Genomic DNA, 17,021 nt, shown 5'->3' on the forward strand with positions numbered 1-17,021 from the left:
TAAAATCACATTTAATTTATTTTAATTAATTACTTAGCAATGATGACCATTACCGACCTGTGATCATTTTCATATTACTAAAATACACCTAAAATGCAGTAAAAACTTTTTTGTCAAAAATTTCCGTATTGACAGTTAAAAACTTTTTTATCATTAAATAAAATTTTCATAAACGTAAAAACTAAAAAAAAATGTAAATTAAAATTAAAAGAAAAAAAAATAAAAAACAAAAAATTCTTTAATAATGATTGTAATATCGTTTCTAAATATTATTATAATAACATTAGTCTTTTTTATAAATGGCAATACAATTTTGAACATTAAATAATTAAAAAAAAGAATATCTACATACGGTCACAAGACTCCACGGAAAATACAAGTTTCTGCGTATTTGAAAATTGTCAGTAAATGTACAGTTCAATTAAAATGCTAAAAAAATATTGTCTGTATAAAAATGCCCATAATTATTTTCTTTTACATTTTGGATAAATAAAGAGTTATTCCTATACTTTACATAATAAGATTATTTTTACTGATATTTAGTTCTTAATAATTCAATTGAAAGATATAAGTGAATTAATTACAAAATATTTTTAGTTACAAAAAAAATTCCGTAGTCATAAAGGCCCATACAGTTACCGGCCAAAAGTCATCTTGCAAACTGACGATCATATGAATATTTTATATTCAATTTCTTACTTTGGGTGTAGACTAAGCACTTTTATAAAATCAACTCATCTCTTTTATTATTTAAAAAAAAATGAGACAGCAATATGTGCTAATAAGTCATGACAGTGAAATTCTTCAATTCAAATTAACTCAATACAAGCATTTTTCAAGTTATTTGCCGTTTACTATATTTTAGGTAATAACTTGACAATTGTATTGTGTCTTAGTAAATATAATTATTTGGATTGCTTATTTAACTCTGTTTTTTTCATATTCAAAAATGGAATAAATTAATTTAAAACGATTGATCATTAGATTGTTATTTTTGGTTGCATTTATCAAAATAAAAGGACCTATTCAACTGCTTGTTTAAAAAAATAATAACAGATGGAATTGTACAAGAGGAAAATTTAAAAAAAAAATTGAAAAGAAACAATACTAGAACGCAGATATATATAAATACAGATAAAAGCACTATTTCTAGTAATAAAAAATAGTAAGAGAATAAAAAATTATAGCATTTTTTTCATAATTATTTCAATTCAAAATGTCTATTTCTAGAAATAATCATAATATATTCGTAAGGCTTTCACTATTAAAGACTTACAATGCAAGTAATAAATAATATTAACAAAAATAAATAATATAATAATATGTTATTCTATGAGACTTTTCTGATATATTTTAGATATACAGAATTCAAAGATATCTGTGAAGTCAACCCGCACTGGGCCAACATGGTTGGCTTAGTCACCCCTAACTTAGAGGCTCCGAGCACCTCGGTGGGGACATATAGTGAGCTGATGATGATAGAATACAAATAGAAGCTATAGTATTGTTTCTTTACACATTAAAACATATGCAATAATAGAAATTACACATATGATATACACAAACATATATGTTCTAATATTAAATTTACATATATATGTATTTCGGTAAAATGACGACTATGTTCCCTTTAAATGCTGATATATTAAAATAAATCATTGAAAACAGAAAAGTTTCATTATTTTACATACACAAATATATGGAGACATTAAAATGATATGATTTCTTACTTTAATCAAACTGTTTTAGACATATACAACCTCAATCTTTTTTCAGTTACATACTTTAAGACATTGTTAATTCTTTAGCATAAACAGGACCAATTAAACAAGAAATATACATATCAAACATTTCACAGTAACCAAAGATCTTTTAGGAATGGTTTAATTTGAATTATTGTTTATTATTATAGGCTTATTCTGATAGATGTTGAAATGTAACATAATTGTGAGGGAAATAACCACAGTTTTCATGTATATTTATAGACATTTTTCTATAGTAAGCAAAAACAGTTATTTTGGTATCCAGTTTCATATTTTGTTTTGGGCACAATTAAGATCAGTTAATTAATGCTTAATTAATTTCGTTATTTTACTTAAAATATAATTATCTCGAATTCTATTTAGTATCTTACACGATCACAACTACATACACATTTTAAAATTCAAGAGTATACAAGAGTTATTTATAACACAAAGTCGAAAAGCGAATCGATTAAGTTAACTCGACTTATTGAAACTGTACACAATATCCGTACGGGTTACTCGATTATGACGCATTTCTTGTCGTCGTTGTGCTAACTCAACTAATTAAACCTTTACACGGGTTTCGTACGGATAAGCTTTTGCCACACTTCGTAAACTTCCCGTTGACTCGACTAATTGAAATTGTACACGAGATCCGTATGATTAACTCGGTTTTAACGCACTTCATAACTTGGTCGTGTTAACTCGGATTTTAAGCACTTCTGATCAGTCGTTAACTCGACTAATTCAAATTGTTCATTAGATCCATATGGGTAACTCGGTTATAACACACTTCGTAACTTGATAGCGTTATATCTCACTCAAGTCTTTTTCTATACTAGCTATCGGCGCCGGGTTCTCTGGTGGCGGGCGGCAGGCTCTGCGGGCTCTGAGAGAACTGGTTCACCATCTTACTCTGCATCATGTTCAGCAGGATATCGGAGTACTGCTCGATGAGAGACATCGCCGGGTTGCCCGCTACGCTCGCTTCTGCATATACATATAGACAATTTACCTAAACGATAAAACTTCCACAGATGTCTAAATGGTTATCAATAAGCTGTGACCATAATGCAGATTTCTCATTCAACTAACCAAATGCCCTGATTACAACTTTAATTATGACAGTAATATGGACTATGTTTAAATTAAAAAAAAACATCGACAAATCAAATCTTAATGTCCAATAAAAGATAGTTTTATGGTTTTGCTAATGAACAAGATTGTATTAGAAAACTTCCTAACTCAGAGTGATTGCTCAGCGCCGATTTAATGAGTCACACTCAGATTCCTGTAATACCAATAAAGGAATACCATATCATAGATTTAAAATAAATCGATACTAACCATTAAGTGACTTAGTGTGTCATAGTGGCATATGATTATATACCTTTGGACACGAGGTTCTCCAGCTTCTGTCGCGTGGAGTCCACATTCAGCGCGCGGCAATCACCATCAGTAGAAGACAAGCTGCTGGGTGCTTCACCGTTCTGCGCGCGCAACACAGCTCCACGCAGCACCTTCTGCGTCTCCAGTATCGCTGCTTCTAAACCTGAACACAACACAAACCACTCTAAATAACAATTACATATTGTTGTCTCTGTTTAATCAAAGAGAATAAACGGGATAACAATATGTGTCAAGAAAGCAATCGAAACTCAGAGTAAGAATTAACGAAAAATTTTCATGACATATTAGAAGACTTAGAACTTCCTAATAAAAGAATTATTCGCGCCAACGCCTGTGAGTTCTAAATAGCAATTCTACAACTTAGTAATAATGCCATTAAGTTTTAGCAATTTTGCAGTTGTCTATTTTTAATTTAGTTCTGTTTTATAATACATACAGTTCAGTTCATAGTTATTTAATTGAGTCTATTAAACGACATAAAGTATATCTTCTACTTTTGTATGGTCTAAAGAGAAATGATGTCGTTGCATGTGGATGTAATGCACTGACCACTGATGTCTGCGGCGGCGCTCGGGTCGCGCTGCAAACGGCGGTAGAGATGCACAACTTTGCCCGCAGTCTTCGTCAGCTGGTCCGTCAGCGCCAGGCACAGCTGAGACGGCGATACTGTAATATATATGACACATTTGTAATCATACTAATATTATAAATGCGAATATTTGAATATATGGATGTTCGTTTGAAAGTATCTCCAGAACGGCTGCATGGATCTTGCTGAAATTTGTTTGCGTGGTATTTCTATTTTAAAAGGGAGTTCACGGTGAGATGGTTAACATTGATAACAATATTTATTTCTTACAGTTATTTTCAGGTGGGGGTTCAGGTTTGCTGCGCTGCCGCGTGTTGGTGGTCAGTCGGGCGGTCACCTCGCGCGCCTTCGCTGACAAGTCGCGCTCGCTGCCACTGCGACCTAGACATAAATCATGATAAGAAAAAAAAAACTACATACGTAATAATAATTAGTCATTTCTTTGGCGGGGATAAAATATGCATATCAGGACAAGTCAATGTTAATACACTATACTAAAATCCTACTTGAATCTGATCCATAATTGGTATTTTTGCGATTTTCACCTTTACACGTTTAGACCTGTCAATAGTCAATAATGACAATAACCTTTTTGTTGGTACATACCAACAAGTCTCCGCTGCGCCCTGTCAGCGGAGGCGGCGCGAGGGCGGGGCGCGGCGACGGGCGGCTCACTAGTGCCTCTGTCCTCCGCCTCCGAACTGGACTCCTCGCGCGCCACCGTCGACACACTCGCTGTACCAATGTCAATGTTATTCCGTGCAGGGTACGGATCAAAATGCAGTGCACACATTAGTATATTAGACGCCACTACGGAGAATTTCACGTGTCGAACACGTATATGGGTTTTTGGAAGTGCACTATGGAATCTAGCTACGTTCACACATTTGAACAGATTTAATTAAAAATGTATAATTTTATTCTTGCACAACTATGTAGTTAGAAAGGGACATAAATCCTTTTTACAGTACGTCTTAGTTTTCAAATGTCAAAATTAGTATTTTCTAGATATTATTTCTAATAACTACTCAAAGTATGCAGTAAAATGTGTACTAACCAGTACTATAAGAGTTGACGAGTCCTCTCCTTCGCGCAGTGTTCGCGGTGGCCTTGTTCATGGAGCTGATGGTGGGTCGCATGAGACCTTGCACGCGTGACGCCGCCTGCCGCGACGGCTGTGGGTCCGACTCTGAATCACTCTGAAAACAGTATTTTTTTTTAATAAAACATCATACTACCTACATAATTTTTAAGTAACTAGCCTCAAAACTACTACCAACATCAATGGAATTATTCCTCCTTTGTATCTATTTTTAATGAATTCGCTAGACGAGTCAATATGCGTGTTTCATACACCCCATTCAGTTAACTTAAGTTATTGATAATTACCTGATTGAGTACACCGACACTGGAGCTCCTCGTCATACTGGACTTGCTGTTGTACCTCGGCGCCGGGCGCACGAACCCGCTCGGAGACTTGCTCGAGTTCGCGCTCGTCGGCGGAGTCGACTTCACCGGTGCTAGACAAACAAAATACGCTCTTATTAACGAAGTATATGATATATGTTTGTTTGTCAGGAAGAAGAAAATGAGATTACATTAAGATATGAGTAATCAGTAAGGAATGAAGTTAGTAAATATTATATACAAAAATAAATTAACGTTAATTTTAGTTTGATAGAACTGAGAGCTTTTGTTTAACTTATGAATCTAAAATAGAAAAAAACTATAAAAACATTAATTATGTACATCCTAATACACTTAGAGCAGATCTAAAAGCTTAAGACACTTTTAAGGCACCTCAATGACATGAAAACCTCAAGAAACAAACGCCAACCCTAATACCAACCAAAATAATAATTTAAAAAAAGTGTAGCCTAACGTAATAAAAGCAAACCAAGCAATTTCCATAATCAAATTAAAAACCACCACAAAATAAAAGGTAAAAAAAATCAAAAGACACACAATTTGAAAGGACATGCATTTACCTAAATGAAAAAAGTTTCCTAGTATGTGATGAAATTATAAAGAACCCAGCTTGATAAATCCACGTGCAAACTCCATAGCTCCTCCGTGTTAGTGCTAAAGGAAGTGTCGTGACCCATCACCGCAGCCCTTAGGGAGTACAAACCTTGCGGCGTGCGCGGCGCCGGCACTGGCTTTGCGAGGTCGGAGAGGGATATCGCCCTTCTCATGCCGCCCGCCTCTTCCTCGCGCTCCGGCGGCGAGAGATGTGTTCGGCTCGCTGAGTCACACCGATCATTTTGTAAGTCACATGCGCAAGCGACAATAATCTGAACTTCGTTATAACGATACCAGACTGAACTATAAAATCTTTATTCATCTTGAAATGTTCAGTTTAAAGTCAGATTATCGTGCCTTATAAGCAAACACTAAAAACTTATATCTACGTAACCGATTCGTGCATACTCAATATTCGACATGCTGAAAAAAACAACAAAGCTGTTTGCGATGATTTGTGAAGATTGCAAGTGCAAAAATCATTGGATAAAAAGAAACGTATCATCTTATTTCATATGTCTCTAATACTTAGTTTCCTCACAAAATATCACAAATTTTGAATAAAAAAATTGGATTCGATAAATTTGATATTGAACGAAAATTATAAGAAGCGTGAAATAAAAATTTAACCGTTACAACATCTATGGTTATTCGTTCAAACATGCGAATCCAACCTTGCACTGGTGAAAATTTCGACGGCAGAACTGGAGGTTGGAAGGGAAACTTTTTGGACAGACCAGAATTCCTTACACCACCCCCGGAAGCCAGCGATGGCCTAACTTTACACTCAGGAGTGCACATTTGGTTCCCTGTATTGCATCTAGGTCCTGGCATACGGAACACTTTTCTCAGCGGAGTTTTCGGTCTATGGAAGCCATACATAGATAATCTTTTCGGAGAATTAGTGCAACTAGAACTGGTAGTCGAAGATTCATAATTTTCACTATCTAAATGCACATCCGTTTTAGGTATAACCATTTCATTATAAACACGTTGTGGCAATGTCTTTTGAATTGCTTTCAATTCACTACAAACAGCATTATTTAGTTGTGTAGGTTCAGGATGGTCAATTTCTATAGCATCGTTTCCAGCGTCGTTACTCACTTCGATATCCACTGTGACTAAACCACCGATTTGATCTGAATCTAGTATATCAGGTAGACTGAGATTCCGTTTTATTTCTTTATTTTCTGATGCTGTATCGGTGTCAGTATCAGCTTCTTCTAATGTGAGTGATGTAAAATCGGATACAGTGTTTTGTTTCGTTGCCAACTTTTCAAATTTTCTTGATAAAAGTTTAACTACACCTTTACCATCATTAATATTAGCTTTCAAGGGTCTCATTCGCCATTCTTTTAGTATTTTCTCCTGTAGTATCTTTCGTTCCTCCATTTCGACTAATTTGTTGATAATTTCTAGTTTGCGCTCTATGTATTTGTATTTTTTTACTTCATCGCTTGTATCTGGCGGTGCAATGTTTTCTTTCGCTGCAATATTTTGTCGACTATGACATGGACCTTCACACTCAACTCTGGAAGACATTCTTCGATTCATCTGATTCTTTGAAGTCCTAATGATAGTCTTTTTCTTATCTTGTTCTGAATAATAATCCAATGAATCTTTGGAAAATTCATTTTGACTGTCATCAATAACGTCTAAAGAATCCATGCTGACATGCTGCAGTCTTTCCATCCTTTGTATTGCGAAGACCTCTAAACTATCCATCTGCATTTCGGATTTATTTTCGTTCACATCTTTTTCTTTTACAAATACATCAAACGATTTTTCCACACTATCAGAATCAACTTTGTTTGAATTCGCATCTTCTTGTTTTTTATTACTATTATAATTTTTATTTTGAAGGCCGTCTAATTTAGCTTTATATTGTGATGATATGGAAGAACTTAGTGTACCCTTATCTAAGCCAGCTTTAAGTCTGTTGTTCATCTTAGTGGAGGAAGTTCGTTTAATCGGTTTTGGTGGTTTATGTGGAACGAATTCCATCGTAATTTTGACATTGTTATTTTTTGGACCAGAGCCTCTTTCAAGACTCTTAGTAGTATTGTTATATTTTGCAGCATTTGCTTTCTCTTTGTTCAATTGATTTTTGTTTACTTTGGTTTGAATATTTTTACGTATTTGCTCCTCAAATTTCTCGAGATTTTTCTGTACGTGCGAGTTGCGTTTTTCCATTAAATTTTTAAGTGGGTTTGGTTTAGAGGCTGGTTCTAAAACAACTTCGAAACTGCAACTTTTCGATTTAGTCATAGTATTTTGTTCACAACCTTCCATCTCACTTTTATATTTATGTTTTTCGGAAAACTTTGGTTGTAAAGACTTACTAGTATTTGCCATATAATCACCAGTATTAAGTCGTGGAATTTCATCAGTTCCTTTTTTCTCCTTATCGTACTGCTGTATATTATTACCATCGAAATAATAAGCAACACTTTTTGTCGAAGCTGGTATTTGTTTCGAAGTAGAATCGTATAAACTTTTAGACCTGGTGACCGTTTTATGACCAGAATATTCGCCACCTGGTATATCAAAACCATAAACTTTACTGGTTGGCGGTTTTGGGCTAACTACTATGTCTCTATAATTCGAAGAACTTTCACCAAGATAGTTGTTATACATGTAACCCCCCATGTAGGATACGTTGTTAGGACTGGAACCATAACTTTTAGAACTATTGTCGAATTCATAGCAACTTTTACTGTTAGGCATTCCCGCAGCTGGGTGACTCGGTTTTCGTGAAGTTCGAGCGCCTTCAAACAGCATTTCCAAAGGAGCACTTTTGGTGCACTCAGAATCATCAGAGAGAACGCTTTCTAGCGAATTACAATTAGTCCTTGACAGCTGAATATCATTATCCAGGTACATTTCATCAGATAGCATAGATTCCTGACTGCAGCTTGTTTTCATATATTTCTTCTGGTTCAAGAAGAAACTAGCACTACTATGTCTGTGTTTTTCTAAATATTTATCATCAGGTTCGTTCAGATTCTCGAAAGAACAATTTTGAGAATCGTTAAGATTATATCGACTGTCATACTTTGCCTGCTGGAAGGCGACTTCGTTGCCATACTTTAAAAATATTTCATTAGAAACGCTGGAACAGTTAGAATTGTCACTCAAGACGGACTCATTTGAACGAGTAATACATCTTTTGGTCAGCACACTTTGGCATCTATACATACTGTATTTATAATTTATAGGATAATTTTCATCCATAACATCATCAATATTCGAAGGCATATTTCTAGGTAGAGTAGAACTTTTCTGGCTTATACATGGCGGTTTGACAGGTACCGCAGGTTTTTCCATAGTACCACCGTATAATTCATAATTAGACACAGCCCGACGTGGCATACCTTTGGCTTTTGTATGCTTTTTACATATCTTCTTTGAATACAATTTATTCTTGCAACTTACGTCTTGACTGAGACTACAATCTTCGAGAGAATCTGAGGAGAAATTTCCATCATCTTTCTCAACTACTTCCTTTGAGGGTTGGAGATCTAAATCCCCTTGATTGTTAGGTTCATATTCATCCAAATCACCATATTTTCTAGTTATTTCTGCAATCATTTTCTCTGTATCAATTTTTATAGTGTCTACTATACTTTTACCAGTTTCTTTAGCTCGGTTGTCTATACCAACGAAGAAGCTTAAAGAGTTTCTTTTCTTTGGATCTACCGGAGCGTTTTGAGGTTTAACATTAGCTTGGTTTTGATTATTTTGAACAACTTTATCCGCCCATTTGCATTCTTCGGACACAGGGGACACGGGGCAAGATTTATAGTTTTTAAATATGCTTCTAGAATTGGGTTTTGGTAATTTAGGTTGAGGTTTGTCAGTTAAATTCAGATGGAAGTTACGAGGCGGCACTTTTGGTGGGATCTCCTTTTCTTCTTGTGGATTAACAGAGAACAATCTATTAAATACTTTAGATTGGATAGGTTTCTTTCCCATATCTATAGTAAAAGCTAATGGTTGTTTCTGAGGTAATTGTTCTTTGAAAACAGGTTTCTTGCTAAAGGGTACGTAGTTGACATTTCTCTTGTCTGTTTGATTTTGTGTAATACCAGAATGTGGGGGTACGTAGGGAGCTAAGTTTTCAAAGTACTCTGGCATCATCCTATGGTTGATGTTCGCGGGGATGGCGTAAGGATTCTTGTTACGGTAGTCCAAGTTCATATTCTGATAAGGATTGAGACTGTCGAAGAAGTTTAGACTATCTAAATTCTCCTCGGGATAAAAGGGTAGATTAGGCACTCCTGGTCAGCATAATGGGGAAAATTTGTTTATATGATTAGTACAATAAATACAAAAAAATCATATAATATTGCATAATGTTAGTGATTTCATACATCAAACTCGACACGCAATCAATAAAAATAATTATTAAATAGTGTTAATGTTAACATTTTCTGTATTTTTCATTAGGGCACAACAAAACGCACTATTCAAATTTAAGATTTTATATTTTTATTATTTGTTTAACTTTGAATAATCAAAATGCTATGCAGTATGCGTCTGTGCATTAAATTAATTATAAATCAGCAATATTTATTGCTTAAATTTATATAAAAGTGTATAAACTCTTATTCAATAAATTGCCTTATACCACACTTACCATAAGGTCGAGAGTTGTTGGGCACGGCCATCGAGACAGGTCTGTTCCGACGAGAATTATCCTTTTCTGGTATGTAGGACAAATCCGTAGTGGACTGACTCGATTTGAGATTTGACCGAAAGGCCACCTGAGAAACCAATGATTTTTTAACATTTCTTACAAAATAAAAATAATTTAGTTAATTCCTTCGGAAGACAAGTTGAGAAATTCATCAATTGTACACAACTGATTGGGGGTATCAAAGAGCGAGCGAGATAGAGGATATTTACGTGCATATTGTATTGACATATTGTTGTCTCTCTATTGCTATAGACAATGAAAGAGATGACAATATGTATCAATATGAGTGTTTGTTATTGGTCGAAACGGCCTTCAACATCGGCTCAATGGGGAAGAAATTCCTATTGGGCTGATTGACCGGTAGGTAAGTTAGATATAAAGATAGATAGGTATACGTTACGTTCTCAAGCTGTCGCCTGGTCTCGAGAATCCTGCGCTGCAGCTCCTCGCGGCGGCGCGCGGCCTCGGGGTCGGGGCGTGCGGCCGGCGTGCGGGACAGGTGCTGCGCCGACAGCGAGTTGTTGCCTGTACAACACATTATATATTTTTTAATATATGTATTACAAAATATATTCATTAATATATATCATGTTTTGCCATCAACAAAAATTAAATATTTCACTGACAAAAACATTACAAGTAAATTAAATACAAAGTTTTTAACAAAGTATTCGATTAAAAATAAAATTCCAGTAAAACATAAATTAAACATGCTATATACCAGTTTTAAATTACACTTGCACACTTATATAATTAAATTACATAAACACAATAATATAAATTATTCCAAAGGTAGTCCAACATTAGTAACAAAGCTATTCTCTCCATAGTTATAATTTGTATGTGAAGTTAGTTCACAACTTTAGGGAAGACATACAAATACACACAAAGCCATCACCAGTCATACAATAATCTTACAATCTTGTTTGCGAGCATCACCTCCAGTGAGCGTGGAGTCCAGCTCAACGCCACTGAGGCTGTCGAATGCGGACTTGAGGTACTTCTCGCGTCGGCCCGCGGTGTCTATGGACTCGCACGAACCCGACAGCGGGTTGCGGTCCGCGTTGTCGCCAGATGGCGTTGAAACCTAATTCACAGAGAAATTCTCATTAACAATTGGTACATCACAAATTTTTTTTTGAAAATAAATACTAAGGTATGAAATATAATGATTGAAAAATGTGAACACCCAATGTAGAGTCGAATTCAATGAAAATTAAAAATTATATAATATTAGGACACATCAGTGCCTTCCACTGTCATTTATTGTCTATGTATTATATCTATAATGAAAACTTTATTTTTACTGGTGATACAAATATGTCTATTTTTGATAAGTCTATGATTACAGCGTTATGAATGTAAAATTGTTCAGATAGGTTTGTCACACGTGTGCGTACGTATACGTATGCGTACGTATACTTGTGCGTACGTATACGCTTAGGTGTGTGAATGTGTGCGTGTACATGTGCATATGTACGTTTGTATGTACCTCGTCATCATCAGAATCGTGTCCGGAGCCGCTGAGCGAGGCGGCGGGCGGCAGGTCGAGGCGTGGCGACTGCGCGCGCCATCGCTTCGAGCGCCGCACTGACTGCCGCAGCTCCTCCGCGTCCATCGCGTTCACCATGAACTCACTACACATGTAACACAATATTAAATCAAAGTCAAATTAATGATAAAAAACCATCTCAAATAGTAAAAAACACAGTAAAGAGCCTACCGAATTTAAGGAAAGGACTTCGAATATTGATTGACCGTAATCTAAAATCCACAAACTATCAAATAGTTAGACAAGAAAGTAAGATTCGATTATCTAACCAGCACTTATCATATCGTTTAATCAGACAGGTGACATTACAATTGTATGTAACAGAAAACTAATTACGAAAATAAAAGTAGTAATTAGTATATGAGCAACTTACCCAGGTGTGTCATCATCGTTGTTGCCAGGATAATATGTGGGCCTGTTCCGGCTCTCGGATGACGAAGTTCTCTCTCCGTCCGATATGTCTTCTATATCACCGTCATGCTCTGTCGACTCTTGGTCCTGGAAATAAAAAAAAATATTTTATAGAACAAAAACCTAGAAAAACCTACTTTACTTGCTGTTTATCAATAAATAAACTTTGAGCAAATTTTGTATATCAAGAATTCTACTTTAGAATGTTACAAAACTTGAATCATAAGAATACACATACATCAAAATGGCCCCAATTTCATACATACATTTTCAAATCTAATTTACTTATTTATAAACCATGTATCCATTTACATGCACATAAACGATTGCAACCATCACCCACAATCCAAACAGAATTTTAAAAAATATAGCTATAGTCCAAAAAAAAGATAAGGTAGCAAATAATATAAAATGAAAATAAATGAAACATTTAAAAACAAAAAGAAATGAAACCAAAATTCGAACCTCGTATTTAAAACTTCCGAGCGACGAGTCGTCAGTGTGGTGTCGCGTGCGACCGTCAGCTCGCGACTTGGATAGATTTAACGTTACCTAGCGCACGCAGGACGGAAACGAAAACAAAAATAAATGAACATCTCAAAATAAATGAAAATGTATGGAACATACACATACAAACATAGCTAAATGTAACAAACAGAAGACTTTCTTACATCTAATACAAACAGCTTTGTAAGCAGAAAAGAAGGAAAATAGATTTGATAGAAAAGAGAAGAAATTAGGACCAAATATTTCAAATTAGTGTGCATTTGTAAAAGCAAAATATTTTACATCGCAGAAAAATAAGTAATAAACCCATCCATTTAACTAAATAATTTAAATAATAACCTAAAAAACCCTTTATTGAAAATAAGAAAGCATTTTTAAATTCTGACATCAGAATATATCAAAAGTTAGTATAAAATATTAGTAATTATTCTTATAAAAGGTAAAAAAAGCAACGTACAAAAGATATTGAGCATGCAATTTCGTTTTCCCAGACTTTTTTTACATATTATATTATTGATAAAATTCAACATGGATGACCAAAATCCTAACTGACCGTATTTTAAGTCTTTGGAGTTTTATCTGAACTTTTAACGTTCTTGTATTGGGCGAAGCCTGATACATGTGATGTTTTTTTTATAATTTCTATAACTAGCAATTTTTAAAACCCCAATAATGATTTGTCAATGAAAAATGCAAAACATACAAAGAACATAACAAAAAGCATATCAAAATCATATGCGAACTCAAAACAAAAATCATGAAAAAAAAAAAACAAAAACCTTCTCGACTCTTGGAGAAATTGTCAAAATGTCGCAAGTCGCTTTCATAGTTGCGTCAAAATGACGGAACAGAGCCTCGACTCGCGGCAGCTGAGACAGGTTGAGGGATTTCGGCCGCTATTCGTATGTTGATAAGGACCACAACCGTATGAAAACATTTCATTAATTACAGCAATGATTCACTTTTTCTTTTAATGCAAATAAAATTTTAAGAAAAAACAAATCATAAAGGCGAAAATAATTAAATTAAAAATAATATCCAAATACTACAAACAATAAATAGGATTCTAGTTACTCGACAATTATTATGCAAGCAAATAATTTATAGAATTTGTCTCTTCCTGAATATCTTTTCTTTGCATAACTTTCGACGAATATACGTGAGTGTTTAGCCGTTTTTATATCAGTTGAGTAATTGCATTACTTCAAAATCACAAGTAAGATATAGTTTTTTTTTAGTTTGAATATTTGGATATATTTAAATATAAAAAAATTTCAACCATCACCACAACCAAAACCATCGTGTGAGTGATTAGACATTACAAATTAGTAACAGGACAAAAAATATACACAAATAGACATTTAGGATATAATCGGCGTGCAAAAGGTTAACTATTTGGTGTTCTCCAATATCTAATTTACATAAAGACAAAATCAAATTAATATTTTTACGCAGATTATTTAACGACTAAATAAAATTTTGCGAATTTTTACATGTACACCACCTGACAAGAAACAAATTACACATATATACAAATAACAAACTACAGAGAAGTTCCAAAAAACATACCTGTTTAACATTTTGGTCTCTTCTCTTCTCGATATACCTTGTATCAGTTCCACTGTCTAATGAACTATCTTTTGAACCGTCTGAATCCACTCGTTTCTCTGAAAATTAAACAGTAAATTTCCACAATTATGAATAAAAATAATAGATAGGAACATTATTTATTTATGATACATAGGATAGGACTGACTCTACCACATCACCAGAGAAAACCATGTTACAGAAAGACACCTAGGGTTGCCACCTTTTCAGATTTTCAAGGTGCATATACTAGTTGACAGAACATCCACTATGATGTGTCATTGGTTTGTTATGATAGTTGGCAACCCTATAACGTCTTACAATTTAAAACTGATCAATATGTTAATAATAAATTACCGTTAGCGGGCTGTATCCTGGTGGCCCACTTGCCGCGTGCGGGGGGCGCGGGGGGAGTGGCGGCGGGCGTGGCGGGCGGAGCCCCGCCCCCTGGCGCTGCCAGCTCGTCTCCTAGACTTTTCTTAGCCCACGACGGAAGCTTGCCTATCCTTAAGCTACGAATTGAAAAAAATCAGACCTTAATTAAAATCATAAACAAATTATAAAATCATTTTACATTTTTTTTAATAATTTAAGCCGTAACAGAAGCTTGTTTTGGCACATCACACACAAAAATTTCCAGAGTGACAAACCAAAGTAGTATCACTTACGTGTAGTCAGCTACAACAGGTGTGCCGAACTTGGTAGTGTCAGGAATGTCGCGCGGCGGAGAGCCCAGTTGAGAGTCCGTTTCGCTGTCCAGGCCCGACGCACCGTTACTGCCCACTGGCACTTTCCTATATACAACGAACATTTTACAAACTCCATATATCTAACAACTATCTAATTTAAAAGAAAACTTTTAAATCCAAAATATATAACAGCCAAAAGCCTAATCATTAAGGTTTTTTAATTCAACCATCATCATGAATCATTTTCTTTTCTTTACTTAGTCACAATAGTCACAAGAAATGTAAATTTTCCAATATTCAACTCATATAAAAATCTATTCCTATTTTCACAGATATTTACCTGCCCTGCCGTATCGCCTGCTGGGCGAGTCGTGCGCGCATGGTGACCACCATGTCGTGCGGCACGCGCCACACGAATATACATCCGTCACCACTCGCCGACACCAGGTGCTGGCAATCCGGGGTAAACCTGCCAAATTATGAATATGTAAACAAACATACAGGGTCGGCGTTAGGGTAGGGTGAGATTGGGCCAGGGCATCACAAGTCTGCAAATGTCACTGTTTGTGAAACTAAATTTGATTGCTGAGAAAAACTATACCTTAATCCGGTAACAATTTCTGAATGTCCATACATAGTTGCCATACACTCGCCCGAGTAGTAATCGTAGACGCTGAGAATTTTATCCGTGCTGGAAGTGGCCAGGTATATGCCACTGCTATCCAATGCAACCTGAAACACATTACATTTTTATTTTCAAGTACTACATAAAATTTTGTAATCTACACATTTACGGAAAACGTACAAAATTGCATACAAAACTGGTAAAATACGTCCGATGACAAGAGACTATTATAACCACTGTTTGAATATCGTTTTTTTTTTAACTACCTTGATAAGAGTACCATCTTCAGCTGTGGTACCTCTAAATGTCTTCGTATGTCTGCCGTGTGCCGCGCTGTACACTCGCACGTTACGATCCTAAAACATTTAACAATATTTAATGACCCACATAAATTCCCACTTTATTATGGTTGCTTATTGAACCAAATATATGAAATACTCCGGAACGACGATCTTAAGATTATAAAATCGATGTGGATGCGAGAGGTGAGACAGAGATCACCACTTTGTCTCTGTCTATCCTCTGGTTTACGAGCGTGATTTATGTTGTTGTTTACCTGACAAGCGGTAAGTATATGTCGGCCGCCTGCATCGACCTCCATGTCGTATAACGTAGTCCGACCCGACACGTTTTGACCTCGCGCAAACTGGTAACTGCCGTCCTGAGTCTGTAATCATATTATACAAATTTAAGAACATAGAAGTTGCCCGCGACTTCGTCTGCACGTAAATAATAAAAATCTAGTAAGAAATATAGTCATTGTCAAACGGAGATAGTGTAAGTTCCCATCAGTAAAAAAAAATCAAATCGGTTAAGTTGCTTCGCAGGTATTATTTAACAACAAAACCATTTAATAACATTATAAGAAAATTTATTTTTATGGATTGTCTTACAGTTTTAAGTTGCCTGAAGAGTATGGTCTTATCAGCTCCACAGGACACCATCTGCAGGCCGGCGCTGGAGCTCAGGAACCTTACTGCTGTGATAGAGGACGAGTGCTCGTCCAACGTCTGCAGGATCTGATAGCCCTGGAAATGGTAATGCATTTCATTAGAAAAATATATCCAATATCAGATGCCGATGAACCGATGGTTTCTGAGACCAACATCCCCATTTAAAACATATTGTTATCACTGTTTTGTTAAAGATAATGAAATGTTTCATACAGATATCTTGATCTTAGAA

At 35.3% G+C, this 17,021-nt stretch overlaps 2 protein-coding genes across 11 annotated transcripts in view; both read right to left on the reverse strand.

Annotated features, from left to right (window-relative positions):
* Positions 1-1,414: 1,414 nt before the first annotated feature.
* The window catches only part of Wdr62 (WD repeat domain 62), a 64,000-nt gene continuing 48,393 nt past the window's right edge, over positions 1,415-17,021 (reverse strand). For 4 of the 10 annotated variants that reach the window (XM_013320985.1, XM_013320990.1, XM_013320987.1 and 1 more), the window contains 23 exons: positions 16,730-16,864; positions 16,393-16,503; positions 16,103-16,192; positions 15,813-15,943; positions 15,552-15,680; positions 15,191-15,316; positions 14,880-15,034; positions 14,505-14,602; positions 13,715-13,831; positions 12,894-12,980; positions 12,391-12,515; positions 11,958-12,102; positions 11,384-11,552; positions 10,866-10,990; positions 10,406-10,532; positions 5,876-5,989; positions 5,134-5,264; positions 4,802-4,943; positions 4,351-4,479; positions 4,015-4,125; positions 3,705-3,821; positions 3,136-3,297; positions 1,415-2,735 (listed from right to left, as the gene is read on the reverse strand). In XM_013320985.1, the coding sequence (XP_013176439.1) occupies positions 2,584-2,735; positions 3,136-3,297; positions 3,705-3,821; positions 4,015-4,125; positions 4,351-4,479; positions 4,802-4,943; positions 5,134-5,264; positions 5,876-5,989; positions 10,406-10,532; positions 10,866-10,990; positions 11,384-11,552; positions 11,958-12,102; positions 12,391-12,515; positions 12,894-12,980; positions 13,715-13,831; positions 14,505-14,602; positions 14,880-15,034; positions 15,191-15,316; positions 15,552-15,680; positions 15,813-15,943; positions 16,103-16,192; positions 16,393-16,503; positions 16,730-16,864 (2,928 nt within the window). In that variant the 3' untranslated portion in view covers positions 1,415-2,583. Of the gene's footprint in view, positions 2,736-3,092; positions 3,298-3,704; positions 3,822-4,014; positions 4,126-4,350; positions 4,480-4,801; positions 4,944-5,133; positions 5,265-5,875; positions 5,990-10,405; positions 10,533-10,865; positions 10,991-11,383; positions 11,553-11,957; positions 12,103-12,390; positions 12,516-12,893; positions 12,981-13,714; positions 13,832-14,504; positions 14,603-14,879; positions 15,035-15,190; positions 15,317-15,551; positions 15,681-15,812; positions 15,944-16,102; positions 16,193-16,392; positions 16,504-16,729; positions 16,865-17,021 lie in introns of all 10 variants that reach the window. The other 6 variants (XM_013320986.1, XM_013320994.1, XM_013320993.1 and 3 more) reach the window with 6 other exon arrangements.
* LOC106124380 (uncharacterized) lies at positions 6,007-10,376 on the reverse strand. The gene has a single exon (XM_013320996.1). It carries the CDS (start codon positions 9,964-9,966, stop codon positions 6,304-6,306), a length of 3,663 nt encoding a protein of 1,220 aa, XP_013176450.1. The 5' UTR covers positions 9,967-10,376; the 3' UTR covers positions 6,007-6,303.

The sequence above is a fragment of the Papilio xuthus genome, unplaced genomic scaffold, assembly GCF_000836235.2.
Source record: "Papilio xuthus unplaced genomic scaffold, Pxut_1.1 DF825946.1, whole genome shotgun sequence".
NCBI lineage: Eukaryota > Metazoa > Arthropoda > Insecta > Lepidoptera > Papilionidae > Papilio > Papilio xuthus.

Bases quoted from the DNA above. Each gene is read 5' to 3' on its own strand.
- LOC106124380 (XM_013320996.1), bottom strand. From the start codon at position 9,966: ATGAACTTGGACTACCGTAACAAGAATCCTTACGCCATCCCCGCGAAC.